Genomic DNA, 20,739 nt, shown 5'->3' with positions numbered 1-20,739 from the left:
AAGTTTGGACGAAATGTTCAAGATAGTTTAATTGCATATTTAACTCTGGATGGCAGGCCAGCTTAATTATACATTCAGGTCATAATTTAGCGATCGCATAGTGACGCACACACACACACATGTATTTACTTTGCCACGGCCAAGAAGGTATTTTGAGATAAAGGTTAATTTTAAAGAAAATTATTAATTTCTTGCACGGAATGTTATGAACATCCCAAATCAATTATCAATTTAACATTGACACAATTTGTCAAGTTTCCAAGCAGTTCGGTATATTTGAAAGAAAAAGTCGGAGGGTGATTTCCATTAATGAATTGCATTACTGTGAAAACACGTTTGTATTTGTACACCTGCGGGCGTTGCCCAACACTGCACCGTCTATAGTCACTGTTTGATGATCCCGTATATGTATACAACAAACATGACAAAAATATGAACACAGGTACGGTAAAATCAATATGTCAACGAGCATATGTACAGTATAAAGCGCCAGTAAATAATGAATAGAGTAGATTCCCTAAAGGTCAGGTATACTGCCACCCATCCACCCCCTCCACCCCCCCCCCCCCAACATGCACACACATATAAACTAGTCATATCATGGCCACTCATGGTCAAACTTCACAACCGTCCTTTTAAGAATTGTTTGGTTATAAATGAGATTAATCGGCTAAATCATTGGTTCCCAACCTTTTTTAGAACCGCTACCTTACCCTAAACGTACTCACCACTCTGGTTCCTCCCCCAACCCCTCTCTCTCTCTCTCTGTCCTATCTACCAAAGTAAAAAAATCGAAGTATTGTAGGAAAACGGTTCGCACAGGCCTTAAGTGGATTAATATACATTCGATCGCAACAATATCATTTTTGTCAGCAGCAGTGAAAAATAATCGGCCCTTCCTCCCCCTCCCGAGGGTAATATACCTCTCCCAGGGTTGGAACCACATGTCTAACTAAACAATGCTTAATGTCTGTGATTAATTAGGACATTCAGTATATCCAAGAAAGTACTTTGAAAATTTGGTTTTAAGGTGAATATATAGTGAAAAGAGTTATAGAAAACATATGATCAATGAAAAGGGTGAACTTTCCACAAAAAAAATGATTTGCTTAAAATCGTCCCTGGGTAGGCCTACCCTTTTCTATCTATTTTTTTTATTTTTGTTACATCTTTGTGAACATAAACTTGACTTTGACTATGTATTCACGCTAATAACCTATTACGTGCAGTTTAGGAGAAAGTTTTAGAATTTATCAAAATAAAATCAGAAAAGTTGCGAGAGCCTGAACTCCGTCTACTACAGTGTCAATAAATGCCACAGCTGATATATTGTGTATATATCTTTACACGTACGATGACCTAAGAAATTACGTCATAATTATCTCATCGACTGAACTGGGTGGGTCATAAACTTAAATATGGGGGATGGGGGAAGGGGGGTGGAAATAACAGAAAATTAGCTCCCTTGGAAATTATTCTCTTTTAGTTCCATTCTTATCTCATTACTTGTTGAATCAAATACTTTATAAGAGTGTATTTTCCCAGCGGTATAACAGCAAAAAAAGGAAGAAGAAGAAGAAAAAGGAATCAAAAAAGAAGCTTTTGGAGAAGACCCTATAAGGCAAGTACAGACGTGATCTTTGGCAGTATATCTGTTCGACCTCTTCAGGAATTCTATCGACGCACTGTAGACGGAAATATCAACTACAACAACATTTTACAGATAAAAACAATCAATTGTGTCGACGATTCTTTCCGGTTAATAAGGCAATAGTATTAAAGAATACAGTAATCCGGAAAGTTATATAAAACTAATTGAAAGATAACAGCGCGGGCAATTGCAAGGGTCGCCCGACTTTGCATACATGATGTTGAATGAGTCTTGGATACCATATAACATATACTAGCTTATATAACCAGGCTGAATGACTTTTGACTTTTTAAATCATGCAACTTTCGGAGATTTCGAGACATAGACCCGGGAATATTTCATACCAAATTGTACGTGGATATAGGTGATGCCTATACCTATATAGAAGTACCGTACCATACAGAGTACACACGCAGAAACGTGCAAGGAATAATACGTTCAATGGTCGGTGTCATAGAAATCGTCAAAATGAAAAGACGTAAAAAAAAAAAATAATAATAATAATAGCAATTTTGAGAATTACAGCAGGTACTTTGACTATACTGTCAGGTTATCGGCAACGCTCCATCGTTATATTCGCTGGGTCGTACTGAGTCTATTTTGCCATGCAATTCCGAGTCTCATATGGTCTTAATTCCTATACCGTCAGAACATACTGTTGTTCTAAACTTCTATAGCGGGCGGCAAAAGGAGAATAGGGTGTCAGCCAGCCAGTGGGACAGTACCATATCAATACAGCATACTATAGTGTGAGGTGGTGTATAGGCCTTAATATAGGGATCAGTCAAATTTGCCTTAAGAGAGACGTAACTCTCCGCAGATACGGGAGCTTAAAGGTGGGAGAAATCAAGAGTTGCGAACCTACTTCAACCTGATGCACAATACATGACGTCATCATTCTGCCGCCGTTCAGAATATTCGATCATTCATGACTATGACACGTACGTATCAAAGTGCTCGTGGGAGCGGTGTGTACACCTAACCTATACACAAGCATGGTAAATAGGGCCTACTTTTGAAATTAGACCACAATGTATATAGGCTACGTGCAAATCAAATACTCTTATGTGGGGATAGTTAACTATACTGTTTACGGCCTACCTTTTGTATAAACTTTTATACCACTTCCTGACTCACGAGCAACGTTATTTGCCTCAGACTTTACAACCTCTCAAGTATTTTATTGATACCTCTCGCGTTACTATATGTAACATAATATGTAATTGCAATTAACATCATACGTTCTTCAAAAAAGAAGGTAAACACAGGCGTATCTCAAGGAGGTGGAAACGGTTACAGTTTACTAACCCGCAAATTTGTACTTACTTCGACTTCATTTGTGCATGTGCATTTCCATACGTTATTCTAACACCCGTGAGCTCTCTATACTTCCTGGACCTCGAATTCTTGCCAAATTTTGCGATCATTGCAAAACTATAATTAAGGTATCTGTGAATGGAAAGAACAAAATTTTTAAGAGACCCTGTTTTTTTTTGGGGGGGGGGGGGTGGTACTTGTACAGGTTTGACGGCCACGGGGGAAGCCACAACGACGGTGGGAATTGTTGCATCACTCCAACAACGTGTCGGTGCCTTTTGGTTTGTGTGCATGTTCTGGTATAGGAATTGTCGCTTTCAATTGTCATTTGCCATATTTTGATACAACCATCACGTCGGATCTATATTATTAGACGCATATATCCTAGCATATATATTTTTTTATTGAACCAGCAATATACCCACCAGTTTAGTGTTAGTTCTACATCAATGATTGACTATAAAACTCAATTCCATATTCTGATCAAGTTTTACGTTAAGTTTGATAGTCTTTACTAAACAAAAGGATATGACAATTGGGGGATTTCAAACAATAGACTCAGAGGTACAAGTAACCCCGGGCTGATGTCGCGTGCAGCCCCACTACAAACAATGAATCGATTCTGGGACTCATTTCCGATCAAAAGAAAGAAAAATCACGGTTTTTACTATTATCAAAGTCATCAAAAGGTAGACCAAAACTTGTGAAAAAGACCGAAAAAAGGAATAAAACTGCCCGAGGCAAAAAGGTGTCAAAGATGGATTTGTATTATCTGTTCTCTATGAAAGGAGATGAATATACGTTTACTATTATTATCCAGGGTATACCGTAAATGTCGGCTTACATTAAAGGTGAAAAGTATAACAATTGGGTATTGAAGAATTTCTGTAGCGATGACAATCGTTGTTTAACAATAGCGAATAAAACTGACTACAAAAAAAGCGCCTACGCTAGATACAGCAACCGTTTGACAATAGATACAAGAAATCAAAGAGTACAATAGAAATTACGAGGGACCATTACAAGTGACGGTTCTTCGACCATAAATGTCGACTAGCTAAAAAAAAAAATATGGGATATTGGTACTTTACAGCAAGGCCAACTTGATAACGTTCAACTTCAATTTACTTGATACTGCGTATCGGATTCCATACATGCGTGTATTTGATCCCATATACACGAAAGTGTCTACATATACGCACATATTACTCCCCGCATGCGCATATGCGACATCTTACATGCGTGTATATGAACTGATATATGCGCGTATGTCTCTCCATACACATGCGCGCAGGTTGCACACATGCGCATATGTGACCCCTTATGTGCGTATGAACCCATATCTGTGAGTTTGTGTCTCCGTATATCCACAGTTGCGCGTGTTTGACTTCATGACCACTGCATATCAACAGATGCACTGATATCAACAGATGCACTAGAATCAGCTGAGAATAACTAATCACATAGCATATTGAGACCGCACTGTTGTATATGGTAGGCTCTGACGTATGTTTTTCCAGGCACCGAGATTCATCGTATGGGCCTTGTATATTGTGTACCCATATACTGTCCCTATTGGATGATACAAGCCTGCTGCCGGTAGTTTGCTTCATGAGATGATTTTGATATCAATTTACACACTATCTTTATAGCATATGGGAATCTATACCAGCATAGTTTAATTACACTTAGACCATATGTATAGAGTATCGTGCTGTTTCAGTTATATACATTCCTGATATAGTATACATATATAGTGTAGTGCAAGAGTATAACTGTACATCGCTTAACCTTATATATATTAAGTAACTGCGGGCAGTTCAATGATATAAGGGTAATATTCTTTTACATTTCTATTGAAATTTAGTACACAAAACAAGCTTACGTTGGAATATTGAATTGTTACGAATCACGAGTGTAGTATCAAAATGTATTTGGGATGTATATTGGTTTTTACGTGTGTACAGTTAGGTCAGTGTGTTCACTGAGCGAGACAAATGGTTTGAACTCGCAAGCACCACGACATTTTTACTTCGGTCTTGGCTATCAATTAAAAAATTAAATCCTTTGGCCTTCAATGGCTAACTATGTATCCGAATGCACACACTCACGTCCCTTCCGTCTCTGTCACGACGTGCCTCGTCGACCCTTGAGAACCAAGGTGCTCATTGGATTTAAGGGGTCAAGTTAGTTTCATGTTTCAATAAAAAGAACCAAAGATACAAGCTCCCTTCCTTTCTATATGGTGCCATTTATGTAATCCATAAATAACACTTGCAAAAAACAATTGAGATTTTGTATAGTCATTCATGTATTTATGGCGTATACTTGAAACCGATCTCTCGAAAGATACGCACTAGTTCATATCTATATTTCCTGGTAGCTAAAATGAATAGTACATAGTGGGGAGGAGGAGAAGAGGGGAGGAGGGGAGGAGGAGGGGAGGAGGGGAGGAGGGGAGGAGGGGAGACGGGAGGGGAGGAGGGGAGACGGGAGGGGAGGAGGAGGGGAGGAGGAGGAGGGGGAGGGGAGGAGGAGGGGGAGGGGAGGAGGAGGGGGAGGGGAGGAGGGGAGGAGGAGGGGAGGAGGGGAGGAGGAGGGGAGGAGGGGAGGAGGAGGGGAGGAGGGGAGGAGGAGGGGAGGAGGGGAGGAGGAGGGGAGGAGAGGAGGAGGGGAGGAGGAGGGGAGGAAGCTGGAGGAGGAGGAGGGGAGGAGGAGTGGAAGGGAGGAGTGGAGGGGAGGAGTGGAGGGGAGGGGAGGGGAGGAGGGGAGGAGGGGAGGAGAGGAGGAGGGGAGGAAGAGGGAGGAGGAGGAGTGGAGGAGGGTGAGGGGAGGAGGGGGGAAGAGGGGAGGAGGAGGGGAGGAGGAGGGGAGGAGAAGGGGAGGAGTGGAACGGAGGAGGGGAGGAGAGGAGGGGAGGAGGGGAGGAGGGGAGGAGGGAGGAGGGAGGAGGGAGGAGGGGGAGGGGGAAGGAGGGGAGGGGGAGGAGGGGAGGAAGGGAGGAGAAGAGGAGGGAAGGAAGGCTGGGGACTAAATCGTGTCATTTCTGTCCTTACCTAAGTCCTGTTCCCTCTAAGAATCAACCCCCCCCCCCTTCAAAAAACAAAAGAGAGAGAAAAAAGGTTGTATGGCCTTCTGCTTATATCATACCATATCAAAGCATATATATTGCATATTGCATATATATATCACCCCCTGACCCCTATCGCAAGCCCCTTCAATTTCCCTACACAGGACGTGAAATTTGGCATCTCAATGACTCAGTCATGCGTTCAGGTATCGAAAAAGGTGTATTGTGTTCGTGAGGTGCCTTCTACAAAAGAGTTAAAAGGACAAGGCTCGAGGGCATTGCGTACCTGGATTATCAGTTACTTACACGAACTAATGGTGCGTTATGTAAAGTCCTAGTTGGGTGTAATCATCCTTATTTGATCGATGCATTAATTAGTAAAGACATCAAGTTTAAAAAGTATAAAATCTTTTGTAGGTACTCTCCGTTCTTTTTTCTTTCTGAGGGTTACAGAGCAAACGATCCTCCCACGTCCCACGTGTTCTTCAAATGAATAAGTATTGTACGTGACACATATATCTTCTGTGAAGAGTTTACCTATTGTGAAATTTGTGAGATACATTCAACTATTGCAGTATTGTCATATACCAGAAGAAAAAAAAAAGCTAAAATTGTACACTATATATATACACGTAATGCCATTGTGGTTGTCAAGTATTATAATCATATTATAAACCTGAAAGGCGTACCTGGGAAAGAGGAAGGGCCTAGTTGATAAGGGAGGGGCGAGGAAGGGGTGCTATGTAAACAGCCTACTACAGTCGAGAGAAGTCAGTAGATCAATACAGGGATCATCTCTCCCAAACCTAAGGTGACCAGACGTCCCCGATTTTCGGGGACAGTCCCCGATTACAGTGTGCTGTCCCCGATGAACAAGTGTCCCCGAAAATGTCCCCGCTTCGTCTAAATGTTCAGGAATTTTGAAAATATCCCAAATTATTAGTAAAATAATTGTAAAACAAAATTTAGTCAAGTGTGCAGGCGCCGAACGGAACAGGTGGGGCAGTGTAAAGTGGAAACACTGTTAAAAAATATGCTAGATCGATCTAGCCTAGCACTCTTTCGACCGTATAATTGGCAACTACGGCGACACAACGACACTTATAGTGTGAGCATGAGCAACTCACAAGCTCTCAAAGAACCACGTAAAGTAAGTGAATTTCATAAAAAAAAGAGCTACATTTTTGAAAATAAAATTGATTTAAAAAAAAAGGTTCTAAGTAGCAACATTTTACATCTAAGCACCTTAGGCACTTGAAAATTTTCCAAAGGGGAGGGGGACAGCCCCTCCCCTTAGACCCCTCCGCCATATCAGTCACGCAATAAATGTCCCCGATTCTAGTCAGGAAAATATGGTCACCTTACCCAAACCTCAAATGTTCCCCAGTGTCAACGCCACTGGTTCGAGGTCCACCAACACGTCTGTATGAAACATGATATTTGTACAACCAACTAGTCCAGTCAACTTAGTAAGTAAATGTCTGTACAGCAGAATAACAGTACAATACTATAGGAGTACGAGTTGTATGTATGTATGTTTTATCCTCCTGCAGGCAGGAACTTGCGAAGAAGCCTCATTGGCTTATCAAAGCCGCAAGCTGACCGAAGTCAGTCTCTTACATTCAAATTTAACGTCCATGATTATGAATTTTCAGTTGTCAACAACTCTGTAACTGGACGACATCATACATTTATCTTGGAATGACTCGAACCGGGGACCTATATGATTGAAAGGCACCAGCTAACAATTCAAGTATTTAGTTCATCTCGGGTACCGTATACGAGTGCGGGTACAAAGATCTTAGCGCGTGTATGAGTACTGGTACTTAATCTTGCGTTAGTATCTAAGTTTGATTTCTAAACACCACGAACACTATATCTAGTATCAGTACAAGTCTATAAATTGCGAGTACACTTGGACACTGGTAACTCTACTAGAGTACAAGTAATCGCACTCACTACCATGCTGTACTGTGATCAAGCATGCGGAACCTGCTTTTGTCATAAATTCATTGTTTGTATTATGAACTAAATGGATTGCTTTTGTGATTCAAGCACAATAGTGACAATGAAATTGTAATTAACGCTTCTATAGGAACATCGTTAAAGACTCTATAGTGTGCTTAGCGATGCCTCAGTTAACCCTATTGTGTATTCTCGAGTGGAGGTGTGAGACTATTTTATGGCTTTCTTCTAGTTCGGCCTATCTCATCTTTGCTTTGTATATTTACCAGAATTGACTTAAATTAAACCAGTTAACAATAGCTGAATATCAGGATTTTCTCCACATGACCCTTTTTTCTAATCGGATAACTATATAGATATTGTATTTTATTGTTGCAGTTTTAAAGTTTACAATGCTTCGATAACGTGGGAATTATCTTTAAAAACGCTCCCACAACGATATCGAAATATACCCAACCTGTAATATTGCTATACTGGTTATGGGTGTAAACCTGTATCTAATATAAATCTATTATGCTCTATATATAAGACTTTTTATACAAACTTTTCTAAAAGAGAATGTTGCAATATCTGCATAACACTCGACACTATATAAGTACACAAGTCATATCTACACATGACTCGCTCTTTAAAGCGCCACAAATGCCCCAGCGATGCACTGGCGCGGAGAGGCACGCGAATACATAGGGCCAACCCTAGTTAAGCATATGTTAAAATGTAGACGATTAGGTCTAAGGTCAAATAGCTGATTGTATTGGTAACGCACACAGTACCCAAGAGGCCCAGAGAGGCATGTCGGACCCCGCGGACCAAAACGTCACCGGGCCTCCTTTCGCTACATGTGGACTCTATTTTTCCGTGCATATAAGAATACACTATTTTGATTCGATCTTTACCCGGACCGGATTCCGCAATGGACCTGGCTCCAGGGGCTATTTCCCATGATCCCCCCCCCCCCACTCCATATATCAGCAGGCCTGGTCATGAGTTAACATACATATGTTCTATTAATGTATTTGCTATGCAGGAGACAGTGATCGTTTCAAACATGTCAAGCAGGTGTTTTCTGTGTGATAATACAAGCTAATACAGCCAGTAATGAAGCCATGTGTCTGTATAATGAGTTCCGCAGTGCCATGTTTACCGTCCAGCATATACTTGTTCATGTCCTTGGTAGGTCGCCACTGACTTTTGTCTCAACTCACCGATAAGGAACCCTTGATGTATATATATCCAACAGCCACCATACGTTCTATTAATACCCCAATTTGGGTTGAATATGCTCAGTCAAATGTCTTCGGCCAAATCTTATCATACACATCATCAAGGCTCTAGTCGGCGTACAGGGTTTATATCCTATAGAGACTAGAGTTCACGATAGATAAGTCTGCTTATAACATGTTAGGGCGTACAATACTTCAAATTATAAGTATTGCTTCCCGAATGACGTCTATGTATGGTGCGCCTAGTGTGCCATAAGTCCTTAAACCGACATTTGTCGAATACAATTGACATGTGTAAGTTTCTCGTGCTGTGATTGGATGAAATCGACGCCTAGTGTGCCATAAGTTTTGAAATCGACATGTGTCGAATTAAATTGACATATGTCGGTTTCTCGTGCTCTCATTGGACGATCAGTGTCACATGTTGTTTCCTGGCGCTCTGATTGGAGGAAATCGATATATGTCAATTTAAATTGACGTTTGTCGGTTTCTCGTGCTCTCACTGGACGATCATTGTCACATGTCCTTTTCTTGTGCTCTGATTTGACGAAATCGACATATGTCGAATTGAATTGGGTTATTGTCGAATTAGTTTGATATATGTTGATTTTTCGTGCTCCATTCGACCATCCTTGTCACATGTTATTTGCTAGTGCCGCAGATTGGAAGAAATCCAAGTATGTGAAGGACTATACAAGACTAGCTATGATGCGGTACTATGTTGGCATTGGCAGTGACAAAAAGCAAAGATGCCCGGATAGGTCAACATCGTCCAAGGCTTGCAAAGATAGTGATACTTACACAACCAATTAAACTGCATATTGAGATCTTCCATGGTCATGGTTTCCAATTCATCATTTATGCAATTCTTGATGAAATGATCGTTGTGTGTATAGCTACTCTAATTTCAACTGTTTGGATTCTGGGCCCTATGCATATATAATTTAATAATAGCACGATCACCAGATGTGACAATTTAATTCGACATATGTCGACTTCAGGACGTATGGCACATTGGGCGCACCATACGTCATTAATCGGTCATTACAACATGACGAAGAGCACAACTTTTAGAAACAAACTTCTCGGCTAAAGCTGTAACTCAACGTGTGACTTCGAGACATCGCTCAAATAAGTCAATCAAACATATATATATAAATATATATATATAAATATATATTGCACAACTAGTCAGCGAATGTGTCTTTTGAACCATGACTATGCGTCCTTGTAACTCTTTGGCGCTAAGTTTTTTTTTCTTCAAATTTGCGATATTACATAAAATTACAAACACCCTTAACAATACAGTTAAGTCAATAACATCACTATAGACAAGATAACATTTAAACAATGAAGAAAAAGAAGTGAACGTATCGGAATGTCCTCATTGTCCAATTTGCAAACACTTACTTGTAATATTCAATACGATTGCCAAATAACCGAAGAAAAAACAAACGTATACTTTTTCTTTCTCACCAAAGAAAGGTTAGTAAGCTATAGACTTTACAAATGTTACTCTCAATTCATAACATTTTAAATATTTCTCAATTCTATTAAGATCTTCCCAGTTTTCATATTGTTATTTGCTACATTAAAAACAAGAATGGAGACAAACAAATGTAAAATAAAAGAACAGAATATTTTTTTAAATTACATTTCTTCATTATTTTAACTTGACACTTGTAACAATGATTGATATTTTTGTTTAGAATCGAAGAATTCCAGCAACTTCTCAGCTTGAACACAGATGAGCGTGCTACAAAGTCACCGGTTGTGTTTTTGTTGTTGATCGACTATAGGCCTATACATAAGTCGTTCGTTGAAACCGAAAATTTCAACCACATTGTGCTATTTTTGTTGTTGTTGTTGTTGTCCCGTTCAAAAGTGCACCTAAACATAGGTTTATCTTGAAGAAATGATATAAACCCGGCCATACCGGACACATGAAGTAACTTGAGTTGGATATACTAACATTCATATCGGAAACTAATCCCTCGTATAACCACATCTCCCGCTGTGTGGAGTTGCTTGCTTAGCTAGTTTCTGCTGTCTTATATTTGTCTATATCTTTAAAAAAAAATATGATCGCTGCAAGTTTTATCACCGTGGACGGGTTCATCAGTTTGGTAAAATTCATCATACTATGGACACACGGAGGTACTATACCATTTCATTGTTAAAGTATGTTGGGTGGGGGATCTTGGGACAATAATATCACACGGACCAATGCTTGGAAGGCTTTTATTTTCCGAAAGTATAGCCTATGTTATAAAATTAAGAATATTGTATATATTCAACGTATATATCCCCAACCCCTCCTCCGCTTATGGAGACCCGTCACTCCCTCCCCCCCCCCCCCCCATCACCGTTCTCGTCAGGGATGGAAGCACCGACACAGGCTGGAATATACATACCACCGTGCACACCGACATCCGTAGCTCTATACGGATACATCAATACGATCGTGACATTGACCTTGCACGAACCGCAAAACTTTGGCGTTCCGTTGAAAATGATGGCGCTGTCGGGTAACCGCAGCTAATAGATCTCGATTGAGAGTGCGTCTGCTCTCTAATTACAAAAATTTTGATCGAGCCCATGGCAACATATTATATTAAAGACAGTATTTTCTCATGCACGTGTTTGTGCATTATAGAGCACAGTAGCGTTGGATATATGCTGACCGAATCCAGGAAATGACACGCAAGACACGTACATGGCGTTGTTAAGTGTGAATAGCGTTATGCAAATATGTTGCTTCGTAGATATTCAATAGCTAAGGATTGAAGAATATCCTTTTACTTGGATAATTAGAAAATGAAAGTACAGATGAACCATACGTGGGTATTGTAATGGGAAGCACTTACTCACACGCAATAAAAGATGTTTTCAGTGTGTAGGGGGGTATGGCATAGTATGTTGCCGTGTCTCAAATGTCTAACCTAATGTATAAAACCAGCGATAAAATATAATGGACATTCGCGAGGAACGTAGGCCTATTCGAATTGTAAGCAGATTGATGTTCCAATTATCCTAAACTGCCCCCTCTCTAATGGTCAAATGGACAATTTTTGCTTTTCTGTATAGTGTGTTCCAAGGAAGGTGAGCAAATCGCGTGTAGATAAATTGATACCATATCAGGGTATTTGACGTGAGAAAGTTGTGGGGTATACAATTCCCATGGTTCTTTGAAACACTTGTACGGTGTCACCAACTGCGAGTTTTAGGCGAAACCAAACAATAATATAACAAACACAGTTCACAGTGGAGAATAATCGATTTTAGGTCGAATCTTCAACAACAACAACAAATTATTTAAATGTCGTCATATATTTCTTGCAATATTCCGGGCATTACTAGGGAGTGTAATGCACGCAAACGCAAAACATATATATCAAGCACGCACGCACACGCATACAACGAGTGAAAAAATTCCCAGGACCTCCATGTTCATAGAGGTGTGACGGCTGTAGAGAGGATTTCCCCCTTTAAAATTCACTATCCATACACAAAGTCAACAACGCAGACCGGCAAAACAAACATTGAAATTATACAGCTGTGCAATGCCAGATGGCTGAGCTTTCGATTGAACAGATGCTAATACTATAGCGAAATCCGTGCCATATATATACAGCTGCTATTAACACGTATCAAAGCAATTTGCTATAGATCGTTCATATATATATATATATATATATATATATATATATATATATATATATATATATATATATATATATATATATATATATATATATATATATATATATATATATATATATAGCTACAAAAGTAGAATTTCTATTTCTTGCAAGATTCATGTATTTATAGCTGACCGGCACGAAAATTCATGGTCTATACTTCTCAATGATAAAATGCCGCAATACACTGTCTGATTTTATTCTCGCTATCGACGATTATGCAAATACTAGCTCCTTGCATAAATTTAAAAATTGAAGACTTAATATACAATAGAGGCGGTGTGGTGGTGGTGTGGGGTGGGGCTGTATTGTGGAGTCAGGTCACTATAAGATATTTAAATGTTATTTCAAACAATGATTTGCAATTTATCAAACTAAGACAACTTCTGAGACTTTTGCACTCAAAAATTGCTAAATAGCGAACGAATTTACTCGATTTTAAACCATACCCAACGTCACATTAAGGGCGCAGATGCTTGCAGTGGACACATCGAACTAAAGGTAGGGGCTATAATAATATTGGAATTGAAACTTACAACTTATACACACGTAAAATATAAGCAAGTACTTTGTACATGTTTGTAACATATATTGATAAATTTACGCGGGGCATGATAATATTCGGCAGGGGAAGGACCTCATTTATCTCCCCCCCCCCCCATCAGCACATACAGGGAGACGTATAAACTTCTGCTGGTATCATTGTGGTGCAGTGCAAGTTGTAAACAATCGTTGAGGCATATTTATTTTGTAAGCAGAAACAAATTGCAAAATAAAAAATTACTAAAAACTGATGTTTTCAAAAAGAAAAGAAAAGAAAAAAAAAGACTTTTCGCTGTGCATGAACAAGACATTTCTGGTACATGAATTTCAAGAGCGTTCTCGCAAAGAGTTCCAATAATTTGGTCAAGATTAGAAAACTTTTAACGAACACCGATTACATTGTCTTTATTTCTGTATATATCTTAGCTTCAATTAACACATCGATACGATGTTCTATCTTGTATACAACCAATTACTGAATGTATACAACGCTTCAACTTGTTATTCGTAACTTAAAAACATCATAAAAATAGACTAAGCTATTTGTTTGTATGCTGTTCGGCTTACTTCGCCATACATATACGTCTTAATTTTTGGACATTGAACTATTTTGCGCGTTACAACACTGTATCAAAATAGGTAAATCCCTCTACATTGTCAAGAAGCAAAGCTGTAAACAAAAGCATAACAAGACCAACATGCACAGAGGGGTGTAAAAGGAGGGATTAGTATCGATCGGTAAACATGGTACATGGATGGGGGTGATTAAGTGTATACGGGTACACAATTATAGTTACCTTTAACATCGATCAAACTGTTAAGTATAGGTGCTTTGCAGCACTTTAAGCTCCCTCGAAAAGCTACAGTCAACTGCAGAAGTATAATAAAGACGGACCCTGTTAGGAATGCAAAGAACCAATTGAAGGAGAAATAAAAAATCCTCTGAAAAGGTTTCACTTGTGAAAGGCACTGCAAGGTGTCCGAAGAGATGGGTTCATGGCCAAATCTTGTATAACCGCGGAGCACAGTTAGTACATACAGCCCACAATCGTGTATACCAATAAATGTGGAGCTCCATAATTCTCGGTGTATCGGATAGCGGGGAGAAAATGGGGATATGACCGGGACAAGGGTAGAGGAATAGGCGGATCTCTTCCAATGGTCGATATGATGGCCTATAACATGCATGCGTGGCTATATAGGCTATAAACATTTCTCTTGAAGGAAGGAGGGAACTGCAGGGGTTCCATGATGGAGGGTGCGGTGGAGGGCATGTATGCGCTTAAGAAGGGTAAAGAAGAAACCGCGCAAACGAAGCGAAAACTCAAAGAAATGAATAGTATTTATGACAGTGATATATCTTATATTTGATATTTTTTTTATTGAACCGTTTTTTTCTCCTTTTTTGTTCGTGTTAAGTGTACCAAACATGAGATGCATGTCACATAAAAAATATAGTACAAATAATATTAATACAAAAGGTGTGATGCATTTCCTTAGTATCTCTCTCTCTCTTTTTCTCACTCTCAATATCTCACTCAATCATCACTCTATCTTCAAGCTTCAGAAGCTTACCGTATAAAAAAAATCACTCGGGGATTCACCCACTCAATTTTGTTTTAATTATCTAAAAAAAAAAACATCTTAAAAAAAAGTCTTATAAAAAATCAAGAATGTTTCATGTGATGTGGAAGGCTGAATATGTTTTTTCTTAAGCTATTTTCAAGACTTTGTACAAAATATTTTACACAATTAGAACGCCAAAGAGAATATAGTTTTTGATTTTCTAAAATAGGGAAAAAATCTAATCTGCAAGATTATATAGATAGAGCTACAGGCAAACGACACCACGAGTATATGCAGTACAATCAGATACTTGGTAGAAATTGTCGAATCGATCAATCAATGAATCAAGAAAAAAACACACAAGTTGAGAGCTATGTATGTATAACTTACGCGTTTTTTCCGTACTTTTGCCTTATTTCAACAAAAAATCAATCCTTTCTTCCTTTTTTATAGCTTACTGTATTTATCAGATGAAAATATTAAAATCTCCTTTCACACGCCGAGATCCGGATTGGTTTTTCGACAATTTCTACCGAGCATTAAAAAAATAATGATCATAATAATAATAATAGTAATAATAAAGAAAAACAGTGGCTACGTTTATAGTTATGACACGTGCGAAATTGTGCAGCAACAAATAATAAAACTCTTAATTCTTTTTTAACTTAATATAACATCTTATTTACATAATAGCTTTATATCAGGAAAATCTACAAAATCAGCATATTATTCACCATATTTTCTTGATCTCTTTGCCAATAAAAAAAAAAAGACATTTCCTTTGCATCCAAAATTATTCGATTATTTGTAATTTTCCATGAAACTCCCATCACTCCCCATGCATGTTTTGCATTGGATTATTTTTGCTTGAAAGTAAAAATACAATAATTTAAAAACAAAATGTAGTAAACATATTTGCAAAAAGTCGGCTGTATAACCCAGCTTGCACTTGAATCAGAAGAATTGTCGTGAGGTAACGCAGAGGTCTAAATCACCAAACAATAAAAAAAACAAAAAAAATATTTGCATAAATTATGGAAACTTTTCTCAAAGCTAAAAAAAATGTTAACTGAAGTTTTCAACCATACTTAAAGAAAAAAAGCCAGCGTGAACTGTTACAATGCAGCACAGTAGGCAATTATTGCGATGATTAAAACACTTCTTTTGAGTGGGCTCATTACAGGAATACAACTTGTTGATAATTTACATATGCGTAATGTAATATACACACACACATACCCAAAAAAAAAGCTTTAAAAAAACCAGGAATAAAAGGATCCTGAAATTCGTTAAAAAATGTCACCTTCTGTTTATTTGACTGGCGAAGGGAAGCTATACTGTTCGACGCCTGTGGTTTCAGGTCACACAGAATTATGTCTGACCGAGAGCTGGAACACAGTTCAAGGGAGTCTAAAGTAAACAACACCGAGTGTCGAACAACGAGATTTTTTTTTTATGCCTCAGATTGAATGTGTGCTATTATTTGTGGGCATACCAATAACAGTATATACACAACACATCATACACAGTGATTGAGATTAAGAAACGGCATGAAACTTGCCCAATGGAAGGAATACACAATGGCATATGTTATCATAGAGACTTACAAAATAACGTGTAATATAAGATAGGAAAATATATCTTCAAAATTACAAATATGCATAATTAAAGGTTCTTTGCAAATTGAATGGGGTACTGAAAGCATGGCTAATGGCCGGGTCGATCTAGTTTCGGAGGCCAATGAAGGGAGGGAAAAAAAATAAGCGAAGAATTACCTTGAATAGGCTTATTGGCAAGGCAACGCCGTGAGCTAGTAACAACGTTTTGAATTTCACTAGCATTGTGAAGGCCACAATATGTGGTTTTGTACAGTATTTCACACAGTATAATTACAACTTGCTTCTTTTTTTTTCGAGGCCGGGATTAACAACGTGTGTTGGCCTTCACTTGTTCACATTACTCAGATAACAAATAACGATACATACTTGTTGCCTCGCTGAGTAAGAGACTAAAAAAATCCCATGAAACATTCTTAAGTTTTTTTTTTTAAAAACGAGAAAAAAAAGAAAAAAAACGTGGAAGGCAAAATGGTCGATACAAAAACAGTTCTCATCTCCAAAAATAAGTACAATTCACACGTCACCTGGAAAGTACGATCAGTTTTAGTAGAAAACAGTACTTTTTCTCGTCGTTACAAAAATGTTGATTTTTTCTTCAATCCGTACAAAATATAGTTTGATCTATGGTCTGGCTAGGAAATGCAATGTTCAAAAATTTTACGTTGCACTTACTTGAATAACTTTGCGGGAAGTGATAAGTTGTCCTTTACACACAAAAACAATGTCTTTCTTGTCGATTTTGGGTTTTTTGGAGTTCCAACAAAAAAGCATTTTACTGGTTAAAAACTAGTTACACGCCGTAACAAACGACGCTAGACTTGAATCTAACCAATCTCCTTCGATCATTTGACTAACTTCTGGTGTAATGTAGTCCGAAAGATCTAGGTTAGCTTGTCCATTAGCTTGATTGCCATTTATCGTGGATTCCAACGATTCTAAGTCTTCCAATGTGAAGTTATCCAGGGAGGGCCAGCCACCAGGGAACGAAAGATCATCCAAAGGAAAATGACTCTGTGAACTTGTGGATATGGACGACACTGTGGAAGCTGGAGAACATTGGGCGGAAAGTTCTGGCGAAGGTACGGAGAAGCTCTGCGGACTCGTTGAACCACCGTAAGCGGGCGTCGGAATCATGGAAGTGGTCGTTGTATTATTCGGTATGGATGTGACACTGCAGTTAGTAATGTTTATATGTCGTTTGTACTCACAGTTCTGTGGCGCAATCTCGTCGTACAAACTGTGTTCCCCTCCTGGGTAAGAATCCAGGCTCGAACCTGTCGGGCTGCATGGGACTTCCGCAGGCGGCGTGAGTTGACTGGCAGCGAGCTCTATTGCGGTACTCGCCTTGATACTCTCGCGGAATTTCTTGTCGATGGTGAGTTTCAACTTGGGCACCTTGTCGATGCGACCTCCTTGAACGCCCTGGACGAGGCTGGCGCCCGAGCGGTTCGTCTTGGAATTCGATTTGCTTTTGGATTTGGGCTTACCCCCGCTGCTGTTGCGGTTTCCACCGTCTGACTTGGCAGCTGGTTTGACTTTCTTCCGTGGTCGGTACTTGTAGTCGGGGTAGTTTTGCATGTGTAACTGACGAAGTCTCTCAGCCTCCTCAACGAATGGTGTCTTTTGGTCATCGTTGAGCAATTTCCATCGTTTTCCGAGTTGTTTGGAGATTTCGGCGTTGTGCATGTCAGGCATAGTTTCCATGATCTTTCTGCGTTCGATTTGAGACCAGACCATGAAGGCGTTCATTGGTCTTTTTATATGTCCATTGGTTCCTCTCCAGTTTGTCTGGCAGATATCCTCCGAGATGTCCAGTGTAGATTGGAGTAAAGTAGGATCGATGCTACCAGAAGAATCCATGGATGGTGAATCAGGGTCGCTGTACGCCATGGTTTGACCGTTACTGTCTAGAATTGTTTGCGTCTGTGGTACCATTGCAATAAGGATCCAAGGTTTTGGTATAAAAAATTATCAAAGTTTGGAAGAAAGTCTAAACAATGTTTAGTAACAAGAATGGTTGAACGGTGACATTAAGGTGTTCAACTCGTGAGTAATACTGTCAGTATGATTCTCCTGTTAGTAAGCAGCACGACTTTATCCTTCAAACCGAACATATTGTAGTGCTTAAATAGATTGACCAATCAGGGTGTTTGTGGGCGGAGTTTCAGCTCGCGTGCCTCGCCACGCCGACTTGTATTATATGCAGTGAATGGGAATAGCTTCTGCGGCGCTGAGATAGCGTGGGGCCATAATAACACAAGCATCGATCAGCTGACAGTAGACTAAAGAAATCCGGTAAGTTTTTAACTCAGGACGAACTGAGTTTATGAGGCTGTTCAATATAAAGCATATAAACGTTAACAGACGCTGCAGGAAAAGTCAAATGGAGACAGTTCTCCTCTATGAAGTATAAAGTTTATTTCCTTGGGTGCATTTTTAAGGTTTGGGGAGCTTCAATACTCTCGGTTTTTTAAATGCCCTTTAACATTTTAGTGGAGTCGTCTATATTTCCAATAACATTTTAAACACCCCAATTCCTTTTAAGTGTGTTGGAAGGCCAACCTTAAGAAAATAATGATAATAATAATAATAAATTAAAAACTAAACATTTAGAATAGAATTGTAGGGGGGGGGGGGACGAAAAATGGAAACATTGCTTGCCGAAGTCAACTGGTAACAGTTTGTTACAGAATTGGACCCTTTAGACGGAAAATCAAATATTCAGTACAGAATGTTTTCTTAATGCATGTGCAATATAAATAAATACACGAATACAGATATTTTAAGAGAAAGAAAACATCAAAGAATCGCACATTTTCTGTCTAAAAGTTGCAGGGTTAGTCTCCGAGAATATCTTGAACATTTATCCATTTAAAATGTTGATTGATTGCAACTAAACCAATATGTAAATAAGTATAAATACTGATGTAGCCCTCGAATGCTCAGATAGTTCACCAAGTTCCTTCAGGCCTTTGCAAGTCCCCCCCCCCCCCCCCTCTCGCCTAGAGTTTCACTTTTTCTTACTAGTCTATAGTCCTGTCTAAATCAGTTAGCTTCAAATTAAGACTCATTAGGTTCAAAGTGTCCTCTCGATGTTAATATTTGATTTTTTTTGCCCACATTTCCGATGACATTTACACTAACTAATTAACCATAAACTTGGGATAGTCGACGATCTTCCAAGAGTAAACGCCGAATTCTTAAAATCATCAAACGCCATCAATGCAGTGATTATACTGACTTTGTATAGCGTATACATGTAGTATGTATGTGTAGTAGGCCCTACGGTGCATGATGTACTGAGTCAAACTCTATAGATATATATAATGTTATCAAGTTATTATCGCTTTTTCCAGGCGTAATCTGTGCATTAATGATCATTTAACTCGTGATATAGGATGTTATCCTGTTCCTACGTTTGATTCCAATGTCTGCTATGCTATAACGTATCAAAACCTTGACATTACCGTCTAAAATATACATAGTATAACTCTCTTTTACTCGTACATACGTGCTGCATACTGTATGCACTTTCTGCCACGTTGGTTATAATATCTCTCAATAATGTACACCCCTGAATATATAACCCCACCCAAACCCTCTCTCGTACCCTGGGAAACCTAAACCCTCCGCAGTAATGCAAGAAATACTTTTTCTTTCTTTTTTTTTTTGCCCTTCTCCGTGGGGTAAAATGTGCAGACAATTTTTTTCTCAACCCTCCATAAAGTTTTACTACTCGCTCTAAAAGTTGAGAGTGCTATAAAATATTACTGCTCGCCTAGACAGGTGGTGGCTTACTATATTTGGCGGCGGTATGCAAGATCAGACCATATCAACAAACTCGGGTCACATCGGTAAACGAAGATTTATAGTTGTTAACGGTTTGTAACACTGCCACTGACTGAACAAGTACACCAAAAAATTTAACCGGACTGTTGCCCCTATTTACTGCGAAACTCCCATTTGCCAGTTCAAATTTTTGTGAGGGGGCGTTTCAGATTAGAAAACTGATTCTGACGTGTACATATTTTAAATTTGTATGATCTTACCTTTCGTGTTAAGAAAAAAGGGAGAAAAGAAGAGA

General features: G+C 39.0%; 1 protein-coding gene across 1 annotated transcript; it reads right to left on the bottom strand.

Moving 5' to 3' along the window:
- Positions 1–14,829: 14,829 nt before the first annotated feature.
- On the bottom strand, positions 14,830–18,742 carry LOC139974577 (transcription factor Sox-11-like). Its single transcript, XM_071981824.1, has one exon. It carries the CDS (start codon positions 18,588–18,590, stop codon positions 17,442–17,444), a length of 1,149 nt encoding a protein of 382 aa, XP_071837925.1. The 5' UTR covers positions 18,591–18,742; the 3' UTR covers positions 14,830–17,441.
- Positions 18,743–20,739: the final 1,997 nt, after the last annotated feature.

This window comes from Apostichopus japonicus, chromosome 9 (genome assembly GCF_037975245.1).
Source record: "Apostichopus japonicus isolate 1M-3 chromosome 9, ASM3797524v1, whole genome shotgun sequence".
NCBI lineage: Eukaryota > Metazoa > Echinodermata > Holothuroidea > Aspidochirotida > Stichopodidae > Apostichopus > Apostichopus japonicus.
Note: the sequence above shows the minus strand (reverse complement) of the source record. Positions and strands in the feature narration are given on the sequence as shown.